This window comes from Poromitra crassiceps (assembly GCF_964638095.1).
Source record: "Poromitra crassiceps genome assembly, chromosome: 1".
Lineage (NCBI taxonomy): Eukaryota > Metazoa > Chordata > Actinopteri > Beryciformes > Melamphaidae > Poromitra > Poromitra crassiceps.
The window spans coordinates 127,151,472-127,172,579 of NC_139623.1; the positions used below are offsets into that span (position 1 = coordinate 127,151,472).

The 21,108-nt window shown below is 41.1% G+C and overlaps 2 protein-coding genes across 3 annotated transcripts in view; both read right to left on the reverse strand.

The window, feature by feature from the left end:
- The window catches only part of aff4 (AF4/FMR2 family, member 4), an 82,467-nt gene extending 79,984 nt beyond the window's left edge, over positions 1–2,483 (reverse strand). The window contains exon 1 of the mRNA XM_083646906.1: positions 2,373–2,483. The gene's annotated coding sequence lies outside the window, so the exon portion shown is untranslated. The remainder of the gene's footprint in view (positions 1–2,372) is intronic.
- Positions 2,484–11,750: 9,267 nt separating this feature from the next.
- Positions 11,751–20,519, reverse strand: zcchc10 (zinc finger, CCHC domain containing 10). Of its 2 annotated transcripts, XM_083634972.1 has the most exons (4): positions 20,464–20,519; positions 19,691–19,852; positions 13,577–13,618; positions 11,751–12,588 (listed from the first exon to the last, which is right to left on the reverse strand). In XM_083634972.1, the coding sequence occupies exons 1-4, from the start codon at positions 20,502–20,504 to the stop codon at positions 12,375–12,377; spliced, it is 459 nt and encodes a 152-aa protein (XP_083491098.1). In that variant the 5' UTR covers positions 20,505–20,519; the 3' UTR covers positions 11,751–12,374. The 2 variants fall into 2 exon arrangements, with proteins under 2 accessions (XP_083491098.1, XP_083491099.1); XM_083634973.1 differs by lacking the exon at positions 13,577–13,618.
- Between the last annotated feature and the right edge of the window lie 589 nt (positions 20,520–21,108).

The window sequence follows — 21,108 nt, forward strand, 5'->3', positions numbered from 1 at the left end:
CTGCTTCGGGGAGATAAAATCGATCATAATCCAGGCTCCTACATTCCGGGGAGGGTGTTCAGACAGAGGAACAAACAAACGTCCACTCCGGGGCTCATAGTAAACTTTCTTGCAGGCTTATAAACTAGTGACAAAAAGCTCCTCATCTGTCCTCCTGATGGTCGATTTTCATCCAACTTTTCTCAGTTCAATGTGCCGATATTATTTGCCATGAAATGTGAATTATAGGTGGGCTCAGCACCTATAATGTGTTAGCAGACTTGCCTGCATGCTCACTGAGCTTGTCTGCTGCTACTTCATTACGTTATAAACAAAGTAAACAACTTGAATTCACTTGAACACTTGTAAAGTTACTCAACACTGGGTTGAAAATTAGGAAAGAAGTGTACGAAGTTTCAAGTTTATAAGACGGCATCTTTCAAGTCCGCAACTCATATCTGTGTGCTGCCTGGCTGCTGGGTGCATTTGTTTGTCCTCACGGCGCGTGCCGATGTGAGTTGCTCCCTGTGTTAAACAGTGTTAACCCAGAAGCACCCCGCCCAGCCAGAAACTAAGGACTGTTTCACGAAGCACTCATGTTAGCTGGCTGCGCACCAAAACACAGTTTTAATTTAACATTATGACTATTTTGGTACCCGCCACATGGCGGGTAGACAGTGACACCTGAGCATCACACACCAAACGTAAACTCTAGTGTCCTCTAGTAAGAGAGTGGCGTCAGCGGAGGACCAAAATGCGAGACTCATTAGCCAATGAACAGCCAGGAATGGGTCTCGCGCTACTTTTGCATGCTAAAATAAAGCTGATAATGTACAATTTGATTCAAGCGATGAAAAACCCTTTCAAAGTACAACACAAACCGTCTATTTTGCTGCAACTCGACAGTGCTGCTTCTTTTTACTCAAGAGTTCCACTTTCTACTTCCTGGAAAAAAACTGGTCCATTGGAGTGAATGGAGATGTCGGAACTTTTCTATTATACGGCTCTGGTAAAATCTAGTCGCCATTGGCGCTTGGCGGGTGTTAATTTCGGGTCCTATCTGCCACAACACAGTCTAAAAGCCGAGTGTCTTTTCTGTCTCTTGGTGGAACATGTAAACAATAACATTGCTATATCCATATGTCTGTCTAATGTGACTAGACACAGTACCTTAAAACTAATTTCATAATCAGTTTAAACAACCTAAACCTCTATCCACCACCTTACTACAATTGAGTGAGTTCACAACTACCTGCCATAAATGAGTTCATGACCTCCTTAGACACTCAGTCATCCCCCCTTCCTGATGTGTCCAACATGAAAAACAAGTTTGTTACTCTGTCCGTGTCTCCACAAGCTAACTGTTTTCCCCCTCGTAGATATGTAGATGTGAAATTCCCAACTATTATGTGTTATGCTGGACTTTGGATAGATTTGCAGGCCCCTCCCCCCACAGTGACATGTAAAATGGCTTCCTAGAAAAGCATATCAGCTGTCCTTTTGCCAGACACATAAGCTATCATATTTCTTTCCCTTAAAATAGAAGTTTCCTTTCGGCAAAACATTCAGAACCAGATCCAAGCATCATTAACGTAGCATTGATAAGAATCTGACAGAATGAAAGCAGTATACAGTAAAAGGATGCTACAGGACAAGAAGCCAACACTTTTGTTAGTCATTGGGGAGAGGGGAAAAGACTATTGTTATTGTTATATTAGGATGGTATATTATTTATGGAGGGGGGGGGGGGTTGATACATGCACAGCCATAACTAAAGATGCTATCTGGGTGGTTGTTGTTGGTCTCTGGACTGGATAGATTTTAGACTACCTAACCTGAGAGTTTAATCCATGAAGCATAATCGTATAATTACATCTCTGTGCAGTTTATGTTCTTCAGTCGGAGTTTCCTTGCATAACAATTTGATCTTTAAGTTAGGGTACTGGAAGTTTACTTCGAAACACTTGGGTGTGACAAAAACATCAAGACGTGACGAAATGTAAACTAATGTTACAGCAACACAAATATTACCCAATAACACTAGCCAACATGTTTGCTTTGTTTGAAACAGATAGCGAAAAGGAAACACACAGGTATACAGAACATTTGGCGTTAATATTGCATCCAGTGTTTGCTGTCATCAGAAACAACCAAACAGCAAGTTTCCACAGTTAGCATGAAGCTAACCGGGCTAACATTACCTGCATAACGTTCATGTTAACGCTAGTCAGCTCAGCTATAGGTTGTGGCTAGGCTAACGGTTAGCTAGCTTAAAAATCCGGGAAATATTCTGTGAACAATAAAAATGAACATTACTACAGTGTCAGGAAACCATGGGCGTTAGTTGGTTGATAAATAACGTTAACGTTTCACACAATATCTGACCCCCTTACCTCTCGTCTTCTTTTTAGGCCCAAACCATTCTAGCTATTGGAAAGCTCTTTTCTCTTTGTCTTTTCCACTTCCAGTTAGCTACACGCAAAATGGACTCAGCGAAACGTTATAACAGCTAAAATACTAAAAGCAAATGGACGGACTTCATCTTCTCTTTCAAATGTAACTGCAAATCTACCGGAAGACAAAGTAGTATCATTTTGTCTCTCGTTCATTTCATTATTCTTCAACAGAAGTGACTGGTAGGTCAGGTTGCTAGCTAAGTTAACTAGCCAGCAGGTACAACAGACAGTGTTATTGGATGCATGGATGGCAGTAAGCAATGCTGCCTTCAAGTGCTGTCGGAGATATGTCGGATGTTCTGTATTCCAGTTGCACTGGGAACTGCTGCATTCGATTATAACTCGGAGGTTGGAAATTCTCACTTCCAGTTTCGGAAAATCAAATAAAAACGGCAAGTCAATTAGCTCTAGCCAGGCTAGCCACTGTTAGCAAACAGTTGATACCGACTGTATTTTGCACCTACAAACACCATAGCACAACTGATGTAGCTAATGTTCACTACTGGTGAAGCGGGAACCTGCCCTTATCGTCGGGAATGGTGAGGTTCCCATGGCCTTCACGGTTGAGTGACGTCACACCCGAGTTGTCGACGTTCCATTAAAACAGTCGGAAAACCAGCCAGGGTTAGCTCTAGCCAGGCTAGCCATCGTTAGCAATAACAGTTGACAACAAGGCATGCCGTGGTACTTTGCGCATACAAACACTGCAGGAACATGTCCACACAGATATAAGTTACACAGTGCTGTCTGCTGTGTGTACAGCTGATTTAATGAGACACAAACAAGACAGAAGTGCTAATAAACAGTATTTACTATTATTTTAATTAGCCTACTGTTGTTGCGTGGAGCAGCCATCTTGGATTTTTTAGGTCGGGGCTGCTGAGGCTCCTCCGAGTTTGGCAGAGAAAATACGAGCACTGGTGACGTCACCGTTTGAGCTCATGAGCTTTGAACCACCACATTCCCATTTCCCAGTTTGAAAGGAATGCCCCATATGAGCAGGAAATTCCAGTTCAGGTGACGTCACAGGGGGCGCCGCCGTGACGTCAACTGGTCAATTCCTACTTCCCAGTACAACTGGAACATGGCACAGGGAAGGGGGATTTTGCTGTAGCCTATTCATGTCAAATGTTACAAACTTCCTATTTGAAAATACCATTGATGTGTGCTTTCAGGTGGTAGGCTAAATACAACTTGGGGAGTTGGGGGGTTTGACAATAGATACAGTCGGCAAGTGTGGGAACGCCCACAAAATGTTATACGGCTGGCGCGCGAGTGGGGTAAAACCGCCGATATATCTCAATGGGCTGACTCACCAAAGGACGGTGCTGCGGCTCTAAACTACAGGTTTGGGGGTTCTAGAGCAGAACGCAAGACGTCTGCTCAGATGTGCGTTTACTGCAGTGGTTAAATTCCCGATCGTGTCTGCCTGGGCTGGGCTATCAGCTAAATTCTAACTTTGCTGACTGGATAGAACGGGGGATTTACCCCACCCTGACCACGCCCCCAGCCAGGCTGAGCCAGCTAACCCAGCGTCTATGACGAGACATCGCCTCAACCTATTGAATGATAGATTTTTCTATCTTATTGAATTCCGAAATCACCGGTAAGCACATGTAGTCAAGCAGAGGGAACCAGGGGCGTCATGCAAACCAAAATTCTGAGGGGACAACATTCAAGTTTCAAGTCGTTTATTTTTTGTCAAGTCAAGTCACAAGTCATCAAGACAGGGACTCGAGTTGATTCGAGTCCAAGTCCCCATCTCTGTGAAAAAGTGTGAAAAAAACTGATCAGGAGCAATGAAAGCCTACAATTCTATAGTCAAATCATGGTAGGCTATTCAACTTCAAACAAGTTCAAACTCAGACACTTTCAAGTCATTGCTTCAGGCATTATGGTAATTTCCATATTTCATGAATGCAGCTTTGACGCACCACTTGCTGAAACAGAATAAATCAGAGTAGGCTATGTCACATGTTCTTGATTAACATTATTGTTTGACATTCTTCTCTGTTATTGTACAACATTTATATTCAGTTTATTTATTATTATTATTTATTTATTTATTATTTTGTTCAAACTCTTTGCTTAACTTTTAGCTGTCACACATCTTTTGGCTATTATTAATTACATCAGGCTACCTAATGTGTGTTTACCCACTTTATTAAAGGTAGCTTTGTACTGCTTGATTTCTAAAATCAAACTACCGCCACATTAAAGGGGGGGGGGGGGGGTACATTTTGTGACAATTTTCAACCATATTGGCACTTGAATGTACAACAAATCATATTTACTACTTCCAGACCAGGAGTGTAAGTGCTTACGAGGAGTGCATGAAGGCAGCATGAGTAGCTGTGATCTGCTCTCATAGATGTATTAAAAGTCTGCTCTACGGAGTGTCATGTGACCCGCAATAGTGTGTGTAACACTGGCTGCCTTGCTGGGAATTCTCTAGTCAATCATTTAATGTACGCGGATGACCTTGTGGTACTTAGTCCGAGTAGCGCTGGTCTCCAGCAGCTTCTTAATATATGCACTAACTATGGCAAGGAAAATGATGTTAAATATAATGCCAGCAAGAGTATGGTTCTAATATGCAGAACAAAAGAGGACCGAAGTCTAGAATTCCCTGTTTTCAAATTGTCTGATAATAACCTTATTGTATGTGATAGGGTGAAATATCTTGGTCATTTCATTACAGAGTAAATGACAGATGATGATGACATTCTTAGACAGTGCCACAGAATGTATGCACAGGCGAACACCGTTGCGCGCAAGTTCAGTAAGTGTACAGAGGATGTGAAAATTGCCTTAGTCAGAGCCTACTGTACGCCACTCTACACTGCCCACTTGTGGTCAAACTACAAAAATGCAAGCCTGAAAAGGCTTCAGGTAGCCTATAATGATGCTATGCGTATATTACTTAAAAGACCCAGATGGTACAGTGCCAGTGAGATGTTTGTGGCTGCAAGAGTCAATACCTTTCAAGCACTTCTAAGAAACCTTATGTATAAATTGTGTCGAAAAGTCTAAGAATAGCATCATTGAGGCTCTCACCAATCCGGTGAAGAGTTGCACTAGGTATACATCTAGACTCAGGCTGCACTGGCTTGAACGCTTACATGTATCTGTATGTATTCATCTGTGAAGCTGAAACTTAATACAGCCTCATCTGTGAAGCTGAAACTTAATACAGTCTCATCTGTGAAGCTGAAACTTAATACAGCCTCATCTGTGAAGCTGAAACTTAATACAGCCTCATCTGTGAAGCTGAAACTTAAACTTAATACAGTCTCATCTGTGAAGCTGAAACTTAAACTTAATACAGTCTCATCTGTGAAGCTGAAACTTAAACTTAATACAGTCTCATCTGTGAAGCTGAAACTTAATACAGCCTCATCTGTGAAGCTGAAACTTAATACAGCCTCATCTGTGAAGCTGAAACTTAATACAGCCTCATCTGTGAAGCTGAAACTTAATACAGCCTTATCTGTGAAGCTGAAACTCTGATGTTTTTTAATTTATTTTCTTATCTATTTTATACTTGTAATTATTGTACTATTGTATGGTATTGTAATTTGTGTATGTTTCTATGGACTACGAGTCTGAAATAAAGACATCAATCAATCAATCAATCCCAGGCACAGGCTATTTAGTGGCTTTTTCTGTCTGACTTGTCACCAGGTATAGCCTATGTTTATGGCATAGAGGAACACGTGGCACAACTATGGGTTTAATAGTGACTTTCAAGGTAGTTATGATGTTGTCAATAAGGCCCTTTTATTATCATTATCATTATTATTATTATTATTATTATTATTATTATTATTATTATCATCATTATTGTTATTATTGATGTTGTTATTAGATGTCCTTGCTGGCTTGACACTGACTGCAAAATAAAAGCTTAATACACATTTTGTGGTCAAGGCCTTCAGGATATGTGTAGGCTGTATCAATAAAAAAAAGAAAAAAAAAGACAACATTAATATTCAAAATACTGAAATTAACCTTATGATGAAGAGCAGATGATGTTCGCTTGGTGGCATATAGGGTATAATAATTTATTGATTTGCATCTTTTAAAAACGGTTAAACAAATTGCCCATAAATTATATCAAATGCAAATGCCACTCACTTTAAGAATTTGCATGCATTATTTTTATGGCCTTCAGTGAGTGGTTGTGATTGTTGCCTCCCCAAACCAACAAAACCAGAAAAGGAAACTGGAGGCCCAAAGTAGGCCACTTATCTGTGATCAATAATAATAACAACAACAACAACAACAACAATGTTATTATTATCATCATCATTATTATTATTATTATTACATATTTTTAAGACCCATGTAGACATGTCTCATTGAAAAGGAATGGGAGATTTCCTGTGTGGAATCATAAAATTAGCTTTTTCTGAGCTTTTACATGCAGATGAACATCTTATTTAGAGTAGTTTTACAAATTTTAATATCAGAAAACGTACCCCTACTTTCAGATCATCATTTATGTTACTACAAGGAAGGATGACTGTTGAAGATTAGAATTTGCCGTTGACTTGTGCAGTGCTAAATAACTAGAGACCATCTTGCGATGGGATCACCTGCGACTTAAAATGAATGTGAGCCAGGGGCATAAATTGGGGGAAAGGGGCAATGTGTGTGTGTGTGTGTGTGTGTGTGTGTGTGTGTGTGTGTGTGTGTTGGGGGGGGGGGGGGGTATAGGGGTCAGGGGGCTTGCTCGGATCACGCCCAAATTCGACCTTCATTTTATATCAACTAACACACCTGTAAAGTTTTGTGACTGCATCTTGCACAGTTTGGACATTATCGCATTTGCAAAATCATGGGGGGTGGGGTCAATGTGGGGGGTTCGGCACCCTTGCTCAGATGATGGCCATGTCTGAACTGAACCTTAATTTTTATGTCAATTACACACCTGTAAAGTTTCATGACTGCATCTTGCGCGGTTTTGACGCCATCATGTTCACAAAATCTGTCCACAGACAAACAGACAGAGAGTATGAACACCTGGCAAAGTACTCAAAATGGCTTCTGTGGTAGTTCCTGCTACAATAGGTGTCACCATGACCACATTTTGCCATCTTACACACACACACACACACACACACACACACACACACACACACACCACACAAGGTGAAAACAATACCAGCCTCCTGCTGTCGCAGCTGGTAATCATATAATTTCAAGGAAGGGTGTGAAGCACAACGAGAAATAGGAGGGATAGTGGCACAATAGCCTCAGTACTGTGGTTCACACGGATGCAGTACTATGCAATATTTTATACTCTCAAAGGTCAGTAATTAAAAGAAAATAGCATGAGATAAGGATACGCATCCAATGAGATGAGTCAGTTTCAGTTATGACTTCTATGTATTCATTGTGTCAGCATTTCGGCTTCCCCTTCTCTTCCCCGGCCCTGTGGAAATGAATGATTGTTAAATGTAATTCATAGTTCCCTTCTTCACACTGCTAAGTTTCAAAGTGATTGTGAGTTGTATGAGCTCAGAGGCCAAAAACAGTTGTATCCATACATAAACTTATGTTGACCAATACTTTCAATACCAGCATGTGCATCAATAGAGGGCCAGTGGCTAGTGGATAAAGAAAACGCTCTGACAGTGTTCAAGTTAAAGTAGATATTTTGGTGCCCACTTTCCCCCGACCTGCCTCGTCTGCTTCCACGTCAGTTAGATTCCTCAGAAATGACTTTGGACAGCCACTGGAGAACGGCGCTAACTTGTTCCATTCAGTTTTGGGTTTTATGCATTAGGTAGAGAGAGTGATGATAGTGATAGCAACAGACCCATCTCACAGCAACCGTTTTGAGGGCGGTAAAGCAGGAAGTAAAGCAGGTGTAACCAATACCATTAATGATGGTTCCATTCCATTTACTGTAGGTGTTCCATTGCACTCATTAATGTTATCGGTGACACCTGCTTTACTTCCTGCTTTACAACCTCAAAACGGTTGCAGTGAAAAGGGCCTATAGGCCATGTGAAATGGGTGATAAAAAGTGAGTCATGCCCGCCACATTGTGGCTGCATTGTAGCTGATCTATTGATTGGTCTCTACTATGATGGTTTGTTGAACATCAGTTGCAAAATGATGATTGAAGAATGAAGCTCTTTGCTATTCGATTCTCAGAAAGTGGCACCAAAAACCTGACATAATACTAATGACATTTGTCTCAAAGTGGGGTCAGACATCCTTGAGGGGGTTCCAGGGGCAGGCCCGTAGCCAGGGTTTGAGAAATACCGAGATCATTTTAGCATGTCATGGGGGGTCCAAAGTCAAATGCTTCAATATGGTGCACTTTGAGAGCAACATTAAGAGGCTAGATCTACAGACATCATGTTCGATTAATATCCTCTTTACTGTGCTGTTGCTTTACAATGATACAAAAAATAAATGTCTCCCCACATTATGTATTCTGCATATAGGTCACATATGGCAGAATACTGCTCAATTAAATACAATGGCCCATCTACACAAACATCACTTACAGGGGAGTTACTTATCCATTCACTTCAATAGAAATGTCCCCAAAGTCTAGCCCCAATGCAAAATGTGAACATTGTGGTGAGTTATGTCTCTTCCTTCTATATAGCACACAGAGAGGACGCAAATTGTTGCATTTCTGATCAACTATGTCATATATCATGTTATTTGAGGGCTTTAAAACATCAATGACAGATGAATAGATCTGGGGGCCGGGGCTATTTTTCGGTGTCCTCAATGGTAGCTACGGGCATGTCAGGGGGTCGCCAGGAAAAAGGGTAATCGGTAATTTTCACTAGAATCCCAACCATAGGTAACACTGACAGAATGTATGACTATTTTGGTCATGAGTTTCATACACTTTCTGTAATAGAGTACCACAGGGATGACGTATTTTTGTAGGCTTAACCCAGCAGTCCCTGTGCTGCTGGTTTGTACGTGTAAAAGGCAATGGGATTTCTGTATGGGAATTTCAGTTAAATGCATGAAATAAGGTGGTTAACAAAAGTTTATGAAACAGCGAAGTTTGTGTTCAGCAAGATCATTTTCACAAACGAGGACCACTTTTATGACTTTTGAAGTGTAAATAAGTTATATATATATATATAATATAAATGTTATAAAATGTTGGCATATTTTAAAGAAAATATGAAGAAGTACTGTATTTCATGAGGACAGAAATGTTGCTGCATAACAGGAATGACCCATGAAGCAAAGGTTCGTTATGGACCACGAATGTTGACTTTTTGACCTCTGAGATGACCTCTGTGTACTCACATGTTGCTTTACTGTTTATAACTCAACTGAGCATGAGCAGAGCTTTCATTAGAGCCTAATATGAAGGCACTACGACACATCACAAAGAGACATTGCTGTTGAGTTTTTCAAATGTATTTCTTTGGCACTTTGAGCACCACAAGCCGAGTGCCATCCAGTTCCATTCTATTGGAGAGAAGGCAGAAACTCTGCGGCCGATATCTCCAAAACTCAGGGAACTAACACACAACGATATAGATGGATAAATAGCACTACAGGTGAGAGGGAATGTATTTTGGATTTAAAAACTCTCGTAACGGACAAGCCCGTCTTTTATTGTCACACGAACACCACAATACATGCATGCGGCCACAACACACTCATGCTGACGGTGGCCGGTGAAAAGTGTCCTCTGCATTTAACCCATCCAGGCATGTCCTTTCCTCTCAGAGGTGAGCTGTTCCTTTAAAGTGTTCATAGGTGGATTTTTCCTTTGCACCGTTCCCTTTGTACAGTCAAGAGTGACTCAAACCCATACAGTATAACAGGTTTATGACTGGAGTAACTGCTGTGGTATGAGGGGAAGTTTGTGATAGGCCACACCCAAAATGTATACGAACCAGCTGTAATGTTGCTTGGATATACAGTAAACGTCTTATGATTTCAGCGCAGTATGGCTAAGTGTGAAATGATAGGTCAAGGCCTTAGGGAATATTAATTGTTAGACAATTGATCCATTGACTTTCAGATGCAGTGGTTCTCAAATGGGGGTCTGGGGACCCCCAGGGGTCCTTGAGGGGGTTCCAGGGGGTCCCCAGCCAAAAGGGGGTAATTTATTTAGGCTATAATTCCATTCATAAGTAACACAATGACTATTTTGGTCATGGGTTTTATACACTTTCTGTAATAAAACATCTAAAAGCATCAATCTTATTATCATATGGGGGACCGTGGGACAAAATCCTATCAAATGGGGGTCCGTGGTCTAATCTTTGTCAGTTTAGGGGTCCTTCATGTGAAAAATGTTCACAGGATAGCAGTATTATGTGTTCCAGGTTCATCTGGCAGTGTGGTATTAAGGACCTTTCAAGGTTATTACCTCTGTGCCACGGAGTTGGCAGGGCCAAAGGCCCAGTGAACAGAAGAGGTATTTTTTCTGTCATCAGAATAGCTCAAAAGGTTACGAACGGATTTTCACAAAACAGAAAGGTTGCCGGTCATGGGCCAACATGGATTCACGTAACACCATGAAACTTTACAGAAAGGTCGGTCATGGACCAAAGCCGAACTGATTAACTTTCCATGCCCACTAGTCAAAAAGGGGTGTGGCAATGGCTGTGGAGAATCTCAAAAAGGCGCTTACAGTAACTTCCACATACTAGATTCACGTAGCACCACGAAACTTTGTAGGTAAGTAGGTCATGGCCCAACTTAGAACTGATTAACTTTCCACACCCACTGGCCAAAAGGGGGTGTGGCAATGGGCATGTTCAATCACAGAAAGGTGCCTTAATGGCCTGTTCCTTTATCGCAAAATAACTGGGAGGTGTGGAGGCTAAATGACGTCACATCCGTTTTCCATTTGCAGAAAACTGGAGCTGGGAAGTTCACTGTTGTGAGTCAGCTCTTGGTCAGATCCAGTCGCTAGCCATTGTTAGCAATAACAGTTGATAAGAAGGCATTTCGCTGCATTTTGTGCATACAAACACTGCAGCGACATGTCCACACAGATAGAAGTTAGGCAGTGCTGTGTGTACAGCTGATTTAATGAGACACAAACAAGGCAGAAGTGCCAATAAACAGTATTTACTACGATTAGAACTACTGTTGTTGCGCGGCGCAGCCATCTTGAATTTTTGAGGTTGGGGCTGCTGAGGCTCCTACGAGTTTGGAATGGGAAATACCAGCTCTGGTGACATCACCGTCCCAGCTCATGACCTTTGAACCATAAGATTACCAGTTCCCAGTTATAAAGGAATGCACGATAACTTCCACATGGATTCACGCAACACCACAAAAATTGTAGAAAGGTTGGTCATGGACAGTGGCGCTATGCACTTGGTAGCTCTCTTGTACTTTAATTATGAAAAATAAATTGTAATAGCAATTCAAATATTCAATGTTGTAGCAATGTGTTCTAGTGTAACAAAATATCAAAGTCAAAACACAAAGCAAACATGCAAGGGTCTGCAATATGACAGGAACAAAGCATTGTATCTTGAAACACATTCAAGTATAACATGAACAGAACTTTTATTCAGTTTTCATTAAAAGGTTTCCCTTTAATGCCTTTTGAATTCTATGTATCATGTTGTTATATTAAGATTGCGAGCTGTACAGATTAAGTTTGACTAAAAATATACTTTAGTACAAATTCACAAGATTCAACGTGGGGGGGAAGCACACAACAGGCTTGATGGAACAGTAAACTGGAGAAAATATCACATTAATGCAAGTAGCAACAGGAAAAAAGTATGTTTTGAAAACAAAACTGGACAATCTTTCCAACTAAAACCAGCATTAGTCCAGTAGGCAATGTGCAATGCATTCAGATCCACTCAACTGTAACGGATTTGACTAATGTCCAAACTGTCCATAAAAAAAGGGGGAAAAAGTGGACAGCTGAAATAATATTGGTGTTAGGGGGGGGGCTCTTATTACAATTTATTTCTTCTTTTTCTTCTTCTTTGGTGGCCCTTGATCCGAATCGCTGCTGCTTCCTGAGTCTGAGCTGTTGGAAGAGGAAGAGGAGGAAGAGCTGTCATCATCGCTGTCACTGCTGCTGTTGTCCGAGGAGGAGCTGGAAGAGTTGCTGCTGTCGGACGAGTCATCAGAGGAGCTGTCTGAATCACTGCTGCTGTCACTCGACTCTTTGGACCTGACAGTCAGAGAAAAAGTCAAGTAAATACTAAATAATGAAGCAAATCATTGTTTTGCCTGCATTTTCTCATCATTGTCACCTGAACTGACTGATTTAATTTTGAATTGAATGGGGTCATTAGCCAGTCATCTCCATTGTTCAGCCAATAAGATTTGGTTTTTAACTGCGCATGTGTCGGAGGAAGCATGGTGCTAGTCTACAGCTCTCCCCAGATCAGCAGAGGGGGTGCAGCGACCAGGGCAACAAGGGGAAATTGGCCAAGTACAATTGAGGAGAAAATGGGACTAAATCAGAAAAAAAAAAGTTTGGTTTTGTGTTATTTGCCCACCTCTCAACTGCTCATCACGAGAACATGCTATGGACATGTTAATTTGTTTTGCATAATGGTCCTCTTCTGCTGCTGCCTCTCTCAGGTGTAGGTAACTAGGGATGTCACGATACTAGAATTTCTACTTCGATACCGATACCCAGGAAAATATCGATACTCGATACCACAGAAGGGGGGGGGGGGCATAAAAAATAAACAAATGCAGATGGACGGACAGATGCACACTTCTCCATAATCTAGGCCCGAAAAAATGAATTAAAAACTTTGCACTTAACAGCAGATTGCCCCTGCTATAGTCATCAGCCTATCACAACACTGAGCTTGTTGAAGCAACGGATACCCACCAATGATAGGGATGGAGAAATCAGTAGTATGTTTGATTTTTCATTAAGAGAAAGCGCTGCTGGTAACCATACTGTTGCAAATGAGTACTGTATCCGTTTAAAAGTTTTAGTATTGATACTATCGATACTTTTGACAACCCTAGTAGGTACTAGGTATACATTTGTCACATTCCAAGGTAAATTGTACAGTAAGTAGTGAAATCAGGATCAGAATCGTAGCAGTGCAAACGGTTAACCCCCCCTGTTAACATCATGGTCTGTAAATATAGGTTAACATCAAAAACTGTTCTAAATCTGACCATGTGTCACTTACTTCTTTTTTATTTTATTTTCATTGGAGCCTTCTCTTCCTGGTCTGCAAATAGAAAACAATAAAAGCTTCACAAACATTCAAATAAAAGCTTCACAAACATCACATTAATTTGACATTTTGTAGTCCATTAGAGGAGCAAAAGCTTCTGCACACCTAAATGACAGGTGCGTCGGAGGAGGGAAAACCCGACTGGATCAAAAGAGAATAACTAAAAGAGAATAACTCCCGCACACTGTCTCCAAATGCAAAAAGTTTATTTAACAGAAAAGAATAACGTTTAGGTTCTAAGACCTTCTTCAGATTCTGAAGAAGGTCTTAGAACCGAAACGTTATTCTTTTCTGTTAAATAAACTTAGTCCATTAGAGGAAAATAAAAAAACAGATAAACAGTTTGTTCATCAGCACAACATCCTGTATTTACTTTCTCCCTCTAGATGGCGGTACTACACAATAACATTTTCCACTGCAAGTGCATACATTTTCTACAGTGCCAATCTCCATCGAGAGTTTTAGCATAACAAATGTCAACCAACCCAGGTGGTTCCATTCACATCAAATTAACCCTTGTCCAACCCACCTCAGGTCACCCGGATTAACCCGATCATACCCAAAATCAACCTGGGAATAACCCTGGGTGGACCCTTGGTGTGAAAGGGGTATAGGACACGGATAGATATATATATATATATATATCGAGATATATATATATATATTTAGAACACGGCTCTCTCGAATACTCGATTCTGATTGGTCAATCAACAATATTCACCGGTCATTATTTCTCGACAACCGACCGCTGCTCTGCCACACCTGGATTAATCAGTTGGTAAGAGCATTTTGTCCGCAGACGCTACTAATTAGGCCAACCAGTTGCAGCTGTGGTGTCTTGTGTGCCAATTACGAATGAAAACGCTTTGTGTTGAAAACGCTATTAAAAAATCTATTTGAATAATTATTTTTGTCAGATTATTGAATGATTTAGTTGTAGGCCGTGTTCTAAGCGGGATAATGTATACTGAGCCAGTGATTACTGGAAATAATGACCTTCAGGTGAATATTAAGCCCTCCGCTGCGCGTCGGGCTAAATCATTCACCTGTCGGTCATTATTTCCACAGTAATCACCGGCTCAGTATACATTATCCCTTACATATACCCTATATATAGGGTTCATGCAGACATTACAAAACATTTTTTTTTCATTTTCAAGGACTTCACGCAAATCAAATAATTGATTTTCAAATATAAATTTGGCACAAAAGGGGCATCAAATTTGCATTATATTACATTGTGTCTTTAAAAAGTAAATTCTTCTATCAATCTTGTGAATGGGATGGGAAAATATTTGTATAAAGATTGCTTTGACTTTGAACAGATGCTCATACCTCAGTAAGCGCCTTTTGTCTTTTTTAATACCAACTTTGGTCAAAATATAAGACGTGACAGTCACTGACAGACAGCGTTATGTGGTTCATGTGAAATTCAAGGACTTTTAAGCACCTTGTTTAAAAAAGAGGCTATTTTCAGTATTCCAGGACTTGATTTTTTTTCTCAAAATCCAAACACCTTGGCAGAACATACATACATACATACATACATACAATGGAATTTTTGTATGGGATTCATAATGGGGATGGGGATTTCGGTTAAATGCATGAAATAATGTCTGTGGTTTACAAAGGTTTATGAATGAATAAATCTATATATATATATATATATATATATATATATACATATATATACACAGTATATATAGATATATAGCAGTGTTTCCCCTACCATTCTACAGGCCTGGCGGGCCCGCCAGGCCAGAAAAAGAATTACAAAAAAACAAAAAATTGTGCTCTCCCAAAAATTTCAATAAACCTTTATGGCATATTATTACAATACAGCAATACTGGTGTTGACAGTAATAGAAGATGCTAAATTATTCAAAACAGTAAGCATTTTGCTTTTACGAGCATTGTACCAGCATGCGCCGCTGTTCCAAAACATGTCAACGTGTGTCGTTGCCTGGGAAACGCACATCCCATAATACAACTGTTCGCATCGCATCCCATAATAGTATGATGATACTTTGCAAACATAGATGCGAACAGGTTAGCTAAAAGTTCAGCATCGCCAGCGAGGGCCCTCGCCATTGCGGTCGAGGTATGTTTCGAAATCCCTCCAGGCCTGAAAAATGTTCTAGGGGAAACACTGTATATATAATATTCATTCATAAACCATATATATACAGTATATTGTCCCCTGCATTGCCCTAAAGTCAGAGATGAATCTGCACTCTAAGACATAATAATTAAAAAGTAAAATAATAAAAATCACACTCAATCAGCATCATATATACCAAGGGAGGATGCAAAAGTGTACTGCACATACTGTACACTAGAGGTCTTCACGGGTCTACTCGGACCCAAAGACCCGAGCCCCGACCCGGGACCCGTACGGGTCTGGATCCATATTTGTTATTATCAATAGGGTCCGGGTCGGGTCTGGTCCTATCACCATGGGTCGCGGGTCTGTTTGTGGATCCAACAAGACCCGTGATTCAGAGAAAAACACAATCTATATATATATAAAAAAAAAAAAAGCTGTCGGTGTCAGGAACAAGCACTGTGTGTTGTGTGATGATTGATTAGACTAGTGCATGCACAGCGCAAATGCGCCACCTCCCCCCAGGGCAATTAAGTGCGTGTTCATGTTATGTAATGTGAGCCAGCAGCAGCCAGCAGCGGCAGGTGTTGGAGAGAGGAGCGAACGAAGATGGAGGCGTTCTTCAGTGAAGTGAAAAAAAGACTGAAAGAAAATGACTACAAGGAGGCAGCGGTGTGGCCAGGGGATGCCTGTTGCAGCCAGCGACAGCGGCTGTGGTGGACCTGTGGTGGACGGTGATGCACTCCCAGACTAGTGGAACGAAATAGCTAATTTGCATATCCCGTTTTTGATATTAAGGCGAGTCCGCCCTCATGCGAGTGGTGCTCGCCTTTCAATCCGGGAGCAGGGGATTTCACCTGACTCCTCTGCTCTTTATGAGCGAACAGGGACGGGTCCATAAAGACCCGAGACACGAGACGGGTCTCGCGTCTCTCTCAGACATCTCAAAATGGGTCTGGTACATAAATATTCTTTAACTTGATGGGTCCAATCGGATCCGGGTCCATTTCTCACGGGTCCAATAGGGTCCGGGTCCGAAATTTTGGACCCGTGAAGACCTCTAACATACACTATAAGATGTGAAGGATCCAACTGCGCTTCAGCTGTAGGAACTGGCAGGTCCGGTGCATCACAGGAGGGACGCAATTATACTTAAAAGAATAAGTCTGGAGCAGCTCGGATCCAATGATGCCTGGTACAGGTCTGACCTGATGAAGACGTATGTACGTCGAAACGTTGTCTGACCTTTTTGCACCTTAAATAAAAGGCATCATTGGATCCGAGCTGCTCCAGACTTATTCTTTTAAATACACTATAAGATGATTGCATCATTGTTACCTCCTGAGGTAGAATAGTAAAAGAGAAAACCACAACCGTACAATCGTAAAATCTAATAAAAGAGCATAATAACAAGAGCTTGAAGCTCAAGCTACAATACATCCTTACATAGAGGACCTCCACCTATCATGCTATGGGATGCTACAACCGTGAGCTAGGGCTGGTTGTTTGTTATTAAGTAGTGCAATTGAAGTTGGGAGGAAGGAGAGCTTATAGCGGTTACTCTTGCATCGACTAGCTCTGCAAGGTCTGTCGTCTGCCAGAAGGTAACATATCTGCATTCCGAAAATAAAATGTGTGATGGATCCTTCAGAAATGTATGTGCCAGACTGATTACGTTTTTCTCAAAGATGGTCTGAAGTGACAGATGTTCTTTCTTACCTATCACTTTCATGGCTGTTTTTAACATTTTTACAATTCCAGATTTGAGCTGCTGGACAGTAAGAGTGCCAAACATGCAGCCATACCATATCTAATAAGCCTTTCCAGCACAGCATTATAGAATGTTGTCATGATCTTGGTGCTCACTCCAAACAGTCTGAGCCTCAGCCTTCTAAGAAAGTTATCTTAATATTTATTCTTAAAGTCGGGCTGAACCCAAGAATGACCTTTCTTTTCTTTTAGTTCAAATACCTGGGTATGCAGTGCACCTATTTAATAATGTATGCAAAACAAATCACAACAATCTAATTTCTTTAGTTTTTCACATCAAAAGTTTGTTTTTCAAGATTTCATTGATAACAGTAATTTACAGTTTGCTGACGTCACCCAGTACTATCAAATTTCTACCCCATTTCAACCAATGATATCACGACATGCAGCTGTCAATCAAATCTTCGTTTCTGGATAATTTTCTCTCCCAAATGAAGTCGAAAATGGCACCTAGTGCCTGTCATCTGGCAGAATTTATATCCCATAAACTAACTACTAACTTGGCCAATTGTTAGAAACATGGATAAAAAACAAAAACTATCATCTCTAAGAATGCAAAGAAATGTAACTGGCTCGTTAAAACGCGCATTCCAGGGATATCCTATCATTATAGCAGCGATAATGGCGCGCGCATCCAAGAGCTTGGTTGTCAGGGGTCGCACTTCGGAGATTACAGGCCGATGTGCTGCACTCTCCGCTCGGCAACACGAAGGCAGCTGGCTGCCTGTGGCTCGCTGAGCTCCACTCCTCCCGTCAAAAGGCTCTGCCCGAGGGGAGTGCCACAACACACTGAATCGCACTCGATTTGGAGGCGGAACACGCCAGGATTGGCCAAAGCCCAATCCAGTCCCCAGAATTGTCAAATAAAATCATCGACATGATTCTATGATCCGCCTCTCAACCTGTCATCTAGACAAACTATGTTTTCAGTCTGAAACAGACTCATTATGCACGTGACGAACAGGTTCAGTTCGACTTTAAGATAATATATCTTAAGAAAGTTATATTCATATTTAAAAATAGCCACTTACTACATTGTATATAGCACAGTCACCACATTGTATATAGCAGTCACTGTAAAAAGAAAAATTTGCTTATGTCCAACAAAGTATTCTTGCCTTGATCGCCTTGACTATGTGTAACCTTCTTTCTCTATATGTGTGTACTTGTGTACTCTGTGTGTACTTGAGAGCAAAGCTAACCGGAGCCCAATTCCTTGTATGTGTTTTGCATACTTGGCCAATAAAGCTGATTCTGATTCTGATGATTGATAGTCAACCTGGATGTTCCATATAGCATTATTATTATTTGACTAAAATTGCACTGTGGGTCCAAAACTCCAAATATTGACAACATTATAGCCTATAATTACTGACTATGCTCTGGTTATATGCACGCACACACACACACACACACACACACACACACACACACACACACACACACACACACACACACACACACACACACACACACACACACACAAACAAACAACAGTAGCATGCAGTGTCTTCTGAGCCAGAGCATAGTCATTGACTATTCCTCTGGCTTACTGACGAATGACTATCAGTCTACTGATGAACGACTATTTGTCAGTATTAGTAACATGGGGTACTGTTAAGATAATAAATGAAACTTGATTTTTGTGTGAACTATTTATTTTTGCGCCATCAACTGAAGCCAATGATGCAGCAGTGTAAAAAATCCCCAAGAAAATGCAACTGTCCTCCCTGTGTATAAAACTGATGTGCTTCAAACACAGCAATGAATCACTAAAGATGACTTGTGGCTCAGCTCCAGTTTGACACTACATTGATGCAGCTAGGGATGTTAAGTTAAGTTAAGTTATCCTTTATTTATCCCCTTGGGGAAATTGGGGATGGGGTAAGAACGAAGAGGGACGACCTTTTGAGAAAAGAGAGAACTGTGCTAGTCTGGGGGAGGAAGACGCTCATCGCTACGCTAGTATAACTAACTGGATTCAAAGTTTTCTGTATAATGATCACTGTGGTCTGAAGGCAGTTTTTACAACAACAATAAAATTACCACATTTTCTGGATTGCCTCTACATAATGTGAAAAAAGTGAGATTTTCTTTTTCAAGTGGTATGATGTGAGATGTGTACATATTAGATTAGCCTCTATTTGTTTATGGCTTTCTATCAATAGTGTTTGATTGAGAAGACGCCTCACCCAGTGATGCTTAGCTGTTTCGTCTCGTCTTCCTTCAGTCTCTTTTTCATCTCGGTTGTTCTTGAGGGCCTGTGAAGATATTTCCTCTTCCCCGTGCATTCGTAGGTCCAGTGTCCCAACTCCAAACACTTCTGGCACCGAACATTTTGTTTGTTCGCCTCCCTGGATAGATTTAACGTGATCAGACTTCAGTTTATTACGGTAAAACGCTTTTGAACGTTGATGAACCGATGACTGTACACATACATCCTTTGAAAATGAATGATATAGACACTAACGTTAACTAGATGTGTGTAACGTTACTTTAACGAGGCCAGCAGGGACTGACAGATGATTGTGGAATTAAACAGAACATTGATATGACTTCTGCGTGCCGATAACTTTGCTTAGGAAAATACCATTTATTATCTAGCTAGCTAATACTAGTCACTCCACGCCTAACGTTAGCGTTGCTTCTCTTAAATCTGCTTCCGTTTGGACTTGTAAACTATCAATCACAAGCTCAAGTGCTATCTAATTAAGTATTCGACAGTATCAAATATTCCTGAAGTCCAACAGTAACGCTATTCTTTGTGTGGGAGAGAAAGAAAACTGAGCATATCGGTTAAGCCCTTGTTGTGGTTAAAAAAGCGTTCAGAAATAGCCCCGTATCGCGCCAATCTTTGCGAGTTTAACGTAATTAAGATTCCCACTGAGCACCATGCCTATAAGCTAACACTGTACCGACAATGTAACACTCAAACGAATGCATTTTGTTGATCTAAAATACTCACGCCTGCCTCCGAGCTATAATTCTGTGCATGGGAGTCGCCATGTTGCGCTTTTCTTTCTCTTCTTCGTTGGTGTCAGATTAGTGCGTATTTCCTGTCTTCCTCTTTATGCTTCAAGGTGTATTACTGCCCTCCACCGGTCAAAGTCACAAACGTCACTTCATATTTTTGCTATTATCGGCCAGTTGTGTGTTAATAATTAGTCAATTAGTTGAAGGAAAAGAGATCATATTTATTTCTCCCATACTAGCTTATCTGCACTGCGCTAAATAATTATTTTCTAGGGCTTTCTTACCATACTGATTTTCCATTATATCCTTCATACGTTTGCCACCGACAGCCCTCCACTGTCAATGTCACAATGTCACAATGTCGCTGCCTGCTACAACCAACAGGCTCGTCAACGCTTTTCTGCGCTGGCCATGTGCTAGGTTTCGACCTAGCCTTGTTTCTGAATTTCCCCCCCATTTTCTCCCCAATTGTACTCTTGATTCGGCATGCACACGCGTTCACACAGCACGCCGAAGCAACGCTCAACCGAAGCTGTACCTACGCTGTACCCACAAGTTTCATTTCGACGTCCTTGTTAACAGGCGAAGCCGTTCACACCACCCACACGCGTGCCACGCCGACGCCGTGCCGAAGCCA